This window comes from Alexandromys fortis, unplaced genomic scaffold (assembly GCF_014885135.2).
Source record: "Alexandromys fortis isolate MF-2015 unplaced genomic scaffold, M_Fortis_MF-2015_v1.1 scaffold_36, whole genome shotgun sequence".
Lineage (NCBI taxonomy): Eukaryota > Metazoa > Chordata > Mammalia > Rodentia > Cricetidae > Alexandromys > Alexandromys fortis.
This window is the reverse complement of record NW_026067915.1, coordinates 6,981,963-6,991,789: the sequence shown is the minus strand read 5'-3', so window position 1 is coordinate 6,991,789 and position 9,827 is coordinate 6,981,963. Positions and strand designations below refer to the sequence as shown.

Below are 9,827 nucleotides of genomic sequence, written 5' to 3'. Positions count from 1 at the left end.
AGCACTGGACGCGGCAAAAAGGTAAGTTTGCCTCTCAAGGATAAACATGGATCTTGGAAGTCGTTCCTGACCCAGACGGAGGCGAATCCAGGCGACAGCAGCCCCTTAATTTTTTCGACACCTAACATTGTGCAGTAATAATTTCTCTCGCGAAGATCACAGGCCACCAACCTCTGGTGACGCCACTTCCGGTAACCTGGCGGTTGGCCAAATCCGGAAGTGATGTCAACTCCAGTTTGTTTCGGGAGGAGTCAAGGCTGATCTTACCATTTCCTCATTTAGCAATTGGAGCGCTCCGGAGCTGGAAAGGTGTAGTGTCTTAAAAAGAGTTGGGGATTTGGCAACTGAAAAGGCCAGTTAGATTTCAACTCACCACAACGTAATTTTAGTTACAAATAATCCCAAATGTACCGGTCATATTTATACTAAAAAAAATTTCACCAAATGCCCAGCGTTTTATCTGGCAACTTTGATCTTGAGCATTCCTTTGTCCTGGAGTCAAATAGAGATCCTCTAGGCTTTTGCTCCTCTGTGAGATAGACTAAGTTTACCTAGAGCTGAGCATTGCGTGTTTAGCTAAGATGCGTTTAGCTCCAAACCCTTGGGATCTCTTACTTGAAAACCGGACATCCCATGGTGGGTGCCCTGTATATTCCTTTCACGACATAGTATTTTTTCTTTCTTTCTTTTTTTTTGAAAGTTGGCTGTATGCTACCTGGCTAACTGGCACAGGTCTGGAAGTTGCACATTATTTAGGAGGGTGATAAATTGTTACCTGGAGTTTTCTCTGTTGCACTGGGCAGAGCATCAGAAAGTCTGAGGTGTCAGGCAGAGTATCAGCCCTCCACTGTTATGGAGGAGTCCGTGACTGATGTCCGGCAGGGGTGTCTCTCCCACAGAACTGTACTTTGCAAGTTCCCTGAAAGAATCAGGCTTAATTTCATCCCACCTTGCAAATGAGCTCAGTTTGAGAAAAGATATACTACACACTTGAGAAAAACTAGCACCCCAGTTCCTAGACTCCTTCCTCTTCTATCCACGCTTACTGATACAGCTGTCTTCCAGCATAATGGTAGACATTTATTCTAGTAAGTATCTTTTTTAGGGGCTTTAATCTATCTCAGTGGTAGAGTGCATACTTGTTACATGTAAAGCCTGGGTTCAGTCTCCAGTACTCCTCAACCCCCAAATTTAGATACTTTTTTTTTAAACAGATGCGTGCTTTGGTTTCATTGTCCCTGTATAGCTGCCTGACCTTTACCCCAAGACCTTCTCTGTTTTTCACTCTGTCCAGTGGGAAAATGATTGTTTGGGCACAGTTAGGAGTCTGGCCTTTGCCTGCTCCAGCACTGGGCTGTTTCTGCTGTGAGTGGTGTAACTCAGAGCTTGTTTTGCTATTATGGAGCCAGAAAGGGGTGTTCCTGGCAAGCTGACCCTGTCCAGCTGTGTGGGTAGAAGGGCACCTTTCCTTGTGCTGGAGATTGAGTCTCATAGCACATGTCCACCTGCATATGACCTGGGGCTTGCCAAAGGGCTCACCTTGAGTCCAGTTTTGTAGCTACTCTGATCTGTGCCCGGACCTTTTGATGAACTGGTCTTGAGTGCTGAGAATCCTCAGGTTGTGTGCACCGATAGCCGGTATCCTTTCTACACAGAACCAGCAGTCCCAGACTAGTCTTCTGAGCTAATGCAATAGAGCAGGCTAGAGGTCAGTGGGCTTGGGGTCAGTTGTGAGACAACCAACAACCTTGCTCTCCTTTCTTCTCTCTCTCTCTCTCTCTCTCTCTCTCTCTCTCTCTCTCTCTCTCTCTCTCTTCCTCTCTTCTTGCAGTAGAAATGGTAAAAAGATAAGGCAAAAATGCCAGAAAGGGGCACAGTCTTGGTGTGAGAACGTAGAAGCAGAGGTGTGGGAAAAGGGTGGGTGGTGCAGGGGACCACTGGGAGGAACAGCTGCCCTTGTGAATGATTAACTCCCAGCCAGAGGAGGTGTCTCAGGAGGAGGGTCCATGGAATAGGAACTTTGGACTTGGGACAGAGTGTCTAGAGACTGGTGTGTGGCCTACAGAGGAAGAGGACGTGGCTGGGCATCAGGGCTGGGCTTGCAGGACTGGAGTAGTGTCAGGGTGCCTGCAGGCTTCATGGATTCTTAGCTTTCATTTCAGATGGCTCACTCTTGCAGCCATGGCTATGGAGTCCACCAGTCCTGAGGTCTCAGTAGGGTGGCCATGATGGTGGGGTTCTGTCTGTGGCCTCACTCATTCTCCTCCCTCTCCAGGCAGCTATGGATACAAGGTTGTGCTGAGAGAAGCGGGGGCATGGCTGCAGCCCTCCAGGTCCTGCCCTGTCTCCTCCGAGCTCCGTCACGTCCTTTCCTCTGGGGTCCTCCGGTGGCCCGGATGTCCAGTGGTATGGCCTTGGCAGAACAGGCACGGCAGCTATTTGAGAGTGCCGTGGGTGCTGTGCAGCCAGGCCCCATGCTGCAAAGGGCACTCTCCTTGGATTCTAGTGGCAGACAGCTGAAGGTGCGGGACCGGAGTTTTCAGCTACGGGAAAACCTCTACCTAGTGGGCTTCGGCAAGGCTGTACTGGGCATGGCAGCTGCAGCTGAGGAGCTACTGGGCCAGCATCTTGTGCAGGGTGTGATCAGCGTTCCCAAGGGGATCCGAGCTGCTATGGAGCACGCTGGAAAGCAGTAAGACTTTATGGGGGGTGGAAGGTTCCTCTCTACTGCCCCTTGAAGGCAAACCTCTCTGTTTCTCTTTGGCCTCCCTATCTCCTGGGGCTGGCCTGGTTTCAAGATGGGAGCTGTGGGCTATCTCTCTCATGTCACTCTCCCTGTACAGCCGAGAAGTCAGGTAGGAGGAGAGGAGCCCACCCCATCCCTTTCCTGTCTGCTCTCTCCTCAGAGAGATGCTGCTGAAGCCACACAGCCGCATCCAGGTGTTTGAGGGTGCAGAGGACAACCTACCGGACCGTGATGCACTGCGGGCTGCCCTGGCCATCCAGCAGCTGGCAGAGGGGCTCACGGCCGATGACCTGCTGCTTGTGCTCATCTCAGGTGTGGGTCCCAGCTGACAGGGGGTGCCCCAAATACCAGATTCCTGAGAAGTTCATCTGAGCCTCCATGGTCACAGGGCAGAGTTGGAACCAAGGGAATCAGTGAGGTGCCTAGAGGGTACCTTGTGGGTGATGTCAGGGCAGTCATTTATCCTGAACTTTGATGGTGAGGGCACACTAACATGCTAACACATGTCAGAACCTTTGGAAAATGTTGCTGTATGCAACGGTGTCACCTGGGCTCCACAAACTGAGTTTCCAGCCCCCACAGAACTCTATTTGGTTGTTTGCTGTTTTTTTCTTGCTCTTACTTATTCCATGCTTTAAAAAAGTGTATAATTTTTTTTTTTTTGGTGCTGGGGATCGAGTTTAGGGCTTCACACTGGCTAGGCAAACACTCTCCTACTGAGCTGTATATATTAGCAGCCCTCCTAGCATCTTCTGGGATTTGGAGTACCCCAGCTAGGGGAACAACTTCACTCCATGTCCACAGGGGGGCACTGTAACTCCATTGTCCTAGTCCACTTCCTGTGTTCTACCTGGTTCCCTTCTCCCCAACACTCTTGCTGCTTCTACAGGTGGGGGTTCCGCCCTGCTGCCTGCTCCCATCCCGCCTGTCACTCTGGAGGAGAAACAGATGCTCACCAAGCTGCTGGCAGCCCGTGGAGCCACAATCCAGGAGCTGAACACCATCCGGAAGGCCCTGTCCCAGCTGAAGGGTGGAGGGCTGGCTCAGGCTGCCTATCCTGCTCAGGTGCAGTCATCACTTTTTCTGCCAGCCCTGGGTTCCCACAGGTGACAGGGAAATGGAAGCTAAGTCCAACGTACAAGTTGGCAGGGACCTCAACGGGGAAGTCCTGGGAGGAGGCCAAAGGCAGTGAGAGGGTAAGGAAGCATGCCAGGCGGTGTGCACCCAGGACCAGTTTGTTCATAAGGGCCCTGGGACAGAGAGGAGTCAAGATTGAGCCTTATTTTGTGTCCTTTGTTTAGGTGGTAAGCCTCATCTTGTCAGATGTGATTGGGGACCCTCTGGAGGTGATCGCCAGCGGCCCTACTGTAGCCAGTGACCACAGTGTGCAAGACTGCCTGCAGATTCTTAATCGCTACGGTCTCCGTGCTGCTCTGCCACGCTCTGTGAAGACTGTGCTCTCCCGAGCTGACTCTGACCCCCGCGGGCCGCATGCTTGTGGTCATGTCCTCAATGTGATCATCGGCTCTAATTCTCTGGCACTGGCTGAGGCTCAGAGGCACGCTGAGGTGCTGGGCTACCATGCCACGGTGCTGAGCACAGCCATGCAGGGTGATGTAAAAAGCGTGGCCCAATTCTATGGGCTGCTAGCCCGGGTGGCTGCGGCCCGTCTCACTTCACCCATAGCTGGGCATCTTTTGGAGGAAGAGGCAAAACTCCATCAGCTGGCAGCTGAGCTCCAGCTCCCAGACCTGCAGCTGGAGGAGGCTCTGGAAGCTGTGGCAAAGGCTAAAGGCCCAGTCTGCCTCCTGGCTGGTGGTGAGCCCACAGTGCAGCTGCAGGGATCTGGCAAGGGTGGTCGGAACCAAGAACTGGCCCTGCGCGTGGGAACAGAGCTGGGCACACAGCCACTGGGGCCTATTGATGTGCTATTTTTGAGTGGAGGCACTGATGGGCAGGATGGGCCTACAAAGGTGGCTGGAGCCTGGGTCATGTCTGATCTTGTCAGCCAGGCTTCTGCTGAAGGCCTGGACATAGCCACCGTCCTCTCCCACAATGACTCCTATACCTTCTTTTGCAGCCTCCAGGGTGGAACACACTTGCTGCATACAGGGTTGACAGGGACCAATGTCATGGATGTCCACCTTCTGATTTTTCGTCCTCAGTGATGGCATAGCTCATATTTGAGAATATATAAGGAGCTTACAAGGGCAGGGTCTCCTGGGAATATCTAGGGCTGGTTCCCAGGTCCTCGTCGTGTTTTAGGACTCCCTGTCCCCTTAGCCTGGCTCCTTTACTGCTCTACCCACCTCCCTCGATCTTCTCCATATTCATTCCCCCGACCAGATTCTCCCCCCCCTCCTGTCATGTCAGCAGGTAGTGCTGAGGCCCAGAAGAACCTCCTTGGCCTGTTCCCAGTCCTGATTTTCTCCCCAGGACCCCATCTGTCCAGGTCTTAGCCTTCCATGGAGTGAAGCTAGGGAGCCTGAAAATAAAAAGGAACATTGTGGGGGTCTCAGCTCATCTCTCAGTGCTTCTCTGGTGCAAAGCTTTGAGTAGCTGCTGGGAAGGGGACCATGGTGTGGTCCTAGCGCTGGTGCCAGTATCTCACAGGGTTCCTCACCCCCTTCTCTGCGGGGCACACTCAGGGTCTGTTGATGGGAATCTGTGAGGGTTGACCATGGCCCCTAGCAGCCTCAACGTTGGTGAGCAGGAGAGGTGTAAGGACTGTGACCTATTCAACCCTGACTCCCTGTGGCAACCTGGCCGTGGTTTCTCCTCTCCTGCTGTAGCCTGGCTGGGTAGCAGTTTTTCTACTTGCTACCAAGGATATCCCTTCACTATTTGGACCACTCTTGGCTTTCATCCTTTATCTTATCAAGGGGTTTCTTCAGGATGCAGGGCATTAAGCTTGTTCTCTCATACCTGTCCCATTTCCCCAGGCTAAACATGCCATGTTCTGTAAACGTCATGTTCCGTGTATTCTGGGTACACAGCCAGGGTCCTGGTGCCAGCATTTCAGTACATGTCTCCAGGACTCAAGCAGTAGGGTTCAACAGTCCTTCACCCCGTCCAGTCACAGCTGTCAGAAGTGAGTCCCTTGGGTTGGTCTGCAGCCACTGGTCTGGCTGTCATTGAGCTTCCTTGCTCAGTATCAGAGCTCTCCGTTGGTTTTCCTCACCGTGCGCCACGGCTCCAATCCCTATATGAGTGAGCAGTAGAATCACATAGGAATAAAAAGCCATAGAGAACAGTGAGGCCTGGGGCTGCTCCTATGGGCCCTTCTTCCACTGTGAGGGTGTGTGGAGCCCTAGGTCAGAGCTGAGGTGTCCTGGGAAGAGCCACCCCTCACCATGGGCTCTGGACAGTCTGGCAAGCAGTTGGACTATGACGCGGAGACCTAGATCCTGCATGTTCCAGGTATGGAGAGAGAGGGAGGCAAGGCGAGCTGCCTCTGAGGACCAGAGACGTTTAGGGAAGTGGAATGGTGTGTACCATTTTCTTTCCTGGTGTAGAGGGTCAAAGTCTCAGGGGATTTTGTCTTTACACTGGTGTTCTGGCATCTGCTAGAGGGGTCATGTCTCTGTATGCTTGACCATGGAAATGTATACCCGGTGGACACCAAGTTGTAGGCAAGAACTTCAAGAGGAGAGGGCCAGGGACCAAGGACTTGTCTTTGTGTGGTGAGCATGTGGGCACTGGACACTGGTGTCAGAATGCATGTGCAGTCCCACAGGTGCTTTTCAGAGTAGGGTCGCTTGTGGGTATGGCTGCCACCATTGTCTATTAAGGGTCTTGCATATGGGCAGAACTTGGCAGAGCTCCCCTTGCCTACCTTGGTCCCTTTCCTGTATGCTTTTAGAGTCTGGGGTCTAGGATCTGAATTGGGCCCCCTTAGAGCAAAACAGTTGGTGGGCTTAACTCACTGTATTTGCTCACCTATCTATTTGGTCAGCCAGGATGATGAAAATATGCAAATTCCTCACAGCTACTGATCAATGGGACCATCTCCCCTCCATCAATGTCAGTTATGTAGCCGGGCCTGGCCACACAGGCCTAAATATCCCAAGGTACTTGAGAGGTAGGAGGACTAGCCTGGGCTACAGAGAGAATTCAATGCCAGCCTAGGCAATGACGTGAGATCCCATTTCAAAGAGCTTTAAAAAGAATCCTGGGAATATAGTCAATGGTTCTTGCTATTCTAGCATGTGTGAAGTCCTAGTTCAGTTCCCAGCACTGAAAAGTAAAATGAATGAATAGCTAAATACACATGAGTCTTATCAATTATGGATTATTGAAGGTACGCCCTTCCTTTGGATTTTGGCTGCCATCTCTCCTGACTCAGGTTTTTGCTGCCCAAGTCCCCATTTCATCTTCATGTGGTGATGCTAGGGGATTGTTCCACGAGGGTGTCCAGCCCTCCTTATCTTAAAGTCTCATTCTTAGACCTTGGCATGAGCTGTGGGTCTGGAGAGTTTTTTGGGGTCAGCTTAGCTAAACCCATTTGTCTTGTAGCTGGAGAATGAGAGAAGATGGTCTATCTGGAACGGTACAGCAAGTTAGTCACAGGCCCAGCACAAGGACCTGGTCTGTACCTTTCTGGTTGTTCTCTGTTGCCTTTTGGGGCTCAGATACCCTGAGGCCAACCTAAGGCTCAGGCAGAGTTAGGGGGATGTACCTTTGCTTTCCTTGTTGTCTCTTAGGTGTTGGAGGACGGTCATGCGACCATACCCAGTCTCTTCAGAGATCCCTAAAGCAGGTTTGCTGGTTTCTTTGTGGCTGGAAGGGCAGCGTGGTGAGTGGTCTGGTAGGAAACCCCATGCATGTAAGTGGCGGACTTCTACCTGAGTGCGCATGCTTAGGTGTGTGTGTGTGTGTGTGTGTGTGTGTGTGTGTGTGTGTGTGTGTGTCCGGAGGAATCTCCAACCAGCCACTGAGCAGGCCTCCTCCACACTGCTCCATTCCCAGGTGAAGGCAGTTTGGTGTGGTTAGAATGTTGGGGATGTTGTGGGCAAGGCTGGCAGATGTAGGATGGCAAAGAGCCTCGTGAGGGAGTTAACCTTACTCTGATAACAGAGGCAAGGCTCATGAAGATTTTAGCAGGGGGCAAAGCCAAGAGGACATGGCAGGATTGGTGCAAGAGGGCAGGGAATGAAGGTTTGTGAGAAGGTAGGAGGGTTCCAGGCGGAGAGACACAGCATGTGGCTTCCGGCACTTCCTCCCTTCCTCCCTCACCTTTGCAAGTTCCTTATGACCTCATCCCTGTAGCCTTGGTTTAGCCTTGGCAACTCTGTTCTATTTTTATTTTTTCGAGACAGGGTCACTATATAACCCCGGCTTTCAACTCACAGAGCTCCATCTGCCTCTGTCTCCCAAGTGCTGGGATTAAAGGTACCACACACTCAGTTCATTGGCAACTCTTTAGATGCCCTCTTTGGAATCAAGATGAAAGCCCTGGTTCAAACATCCTTGGGAATAAATGAGCCCCTCCGTCCCTGGGACTGTCATCAGTGCCTCGAGAATGTGGGTAGAGAGACTGTACAGTTAGTGTACCCATTAGAGGGTGTGGAGTCTGTGTTCATATAAAAATTTCACTAGAATGGCACCTAAGTGACCTGGGAGTCAGTTCCAGACCCTTGTCCTGGCCCCACTACCTTTCTTTCCTCCTTTTCTGTTGTAGATAGTGTTGTGCCCTGCTTACCTCTGTAGCAGGTGGATCGCTATGGGAAAGCTCCATGCAAACAGGAAGCCCTGGGAGAGAAAGTGGGAAAAAGGGGCTAGATAGATGGGGCTGTAGAGATGGCAGCTCTTCCAGAGGGCCCGAGATCAGTTTCTAGCCTCCACATGGCAGCTGTAATTACAGTTCTAGGGACATAGCACTCTCTTCTGGTTTCTTTGAGCACCAGACATATATGTGATGTACATACATACATACAAAAATGCAGACAAACCACTTATATACATAAAATAAAAAATTCAGATATTAGTATCTTCCAAAGATACCTGTAAGGAGATCTCAGTTTAGAGCGGCCCTCTTCTTGCCAGAAAGGGCCACGATTAGAGCCATCAGGACATTGGTGTTCATGCCCTGAAGCCAAGCAAGCCACCTGCCACCTGTGTCCTCTGACATTAGAATGACATTAGCTGGCTTTTTTTTTTTTTTAAGACACAGTCTCATATAGCCCAGGTTGGCCTTGAACTTGAGATCTAGCCAAGGATGACTTTGAATTTCTCCATCCCCTTTCTCTAGCTCATGAGTCCTGGGATTGCAGATGCATGCCATCATCACAATTTTATGTGGTGTTGGGGATCAAATCCAGAGCCTGATGCCAACTGAGTTACATCCCCAGTCCCCCCTTCTTAGTGTGTATGTGTCTGGGAGTGTCTGCCAGCTATGTCTCCAGTTCAGGGATGGTATTTGAGGTCCAGGATCTGAGGGGGGCTATCTGGAGCGCGAGTCAGCTGCCTGTCTTGCAGGAAGATGGTCCCCTGATATCTCAGGAAAAAAAAAGGCAGGGAAGCCTGCCTCCCTCTGAGTTTGGTTCATGTATGAGGAACATAGGCCCAGTTAGGGAGGAGACGGCTGGCTTGACCCCAGGCTGGGTTATGATTTGGAGTATGCTAGGAGAGAAGATGGGTTGTCCATGTGGGGGGAAGGGGTGAGCCCTAACACCCAGTGACTTAGGCAGATATGAGATAGAGCTGCAGTGAGTTGTCCACAGCCTGGGAGGGGATAGTTTTCCCCCTGGTAATCACTCTTGCTGATCCTGAGGCTTTGCTTGTCCTCCCTCCCTCTGGCTCAGGCTGGCCTGTAGTGACTGCAGGGTGTGGGCAGAAAGTGAGTATTTGGTCTGTAGCAGCTACACCAGCTCCATCTGGGTGCAGTGGTGGTAGGCTCGGTAGCAGCAGCTGCTGCTCTGTTAAAATGAAATTCTGGACAAGGGTGAGGGAGAATGAGCCTCTGTGAGTGTGTGCCCTAGGTACTCAGTCCTTAGGCTACCACCCCTAGTAACTCTGATTCAGGATCATATCCACCTTCATGATCTGGTCCACTACTAGCCCTGGGTGTTTCGGGAGCTGT

At 51.4% G+C, this 9,827-nt stretch overlaps 1 protein-coding gene across 1 annotated transcript; it reads left to right on the top strand.

Moving 5' to 3' along the window:
- The first annotated feature begins 2,054 nt into the window (after window positions 1-2,054).
- Window positions 2,055-5,264, top strand: Glyctk (glycerate kinase). The gene is made up of 4 exons (XM_050139362.1): window positions 2,055-2,692; window positions 2,907-3,058; window positions 3,636-3,811; window positions 4,048-5,264. Exons 1-4 carry the CDS (start codon window positions 2,226-2,228, stop codon window positions 4,912-4,914), a joined length of 1,662 nt encoding a protein of 553 aa, XP_049995319.1. The 5' UTR covers window positions 2,055-2,225; the 3' UTR covers window positions 4,915-5,264.
- Window positions 5,265-9,827: the final 4,563 nt, after the last annotated feature.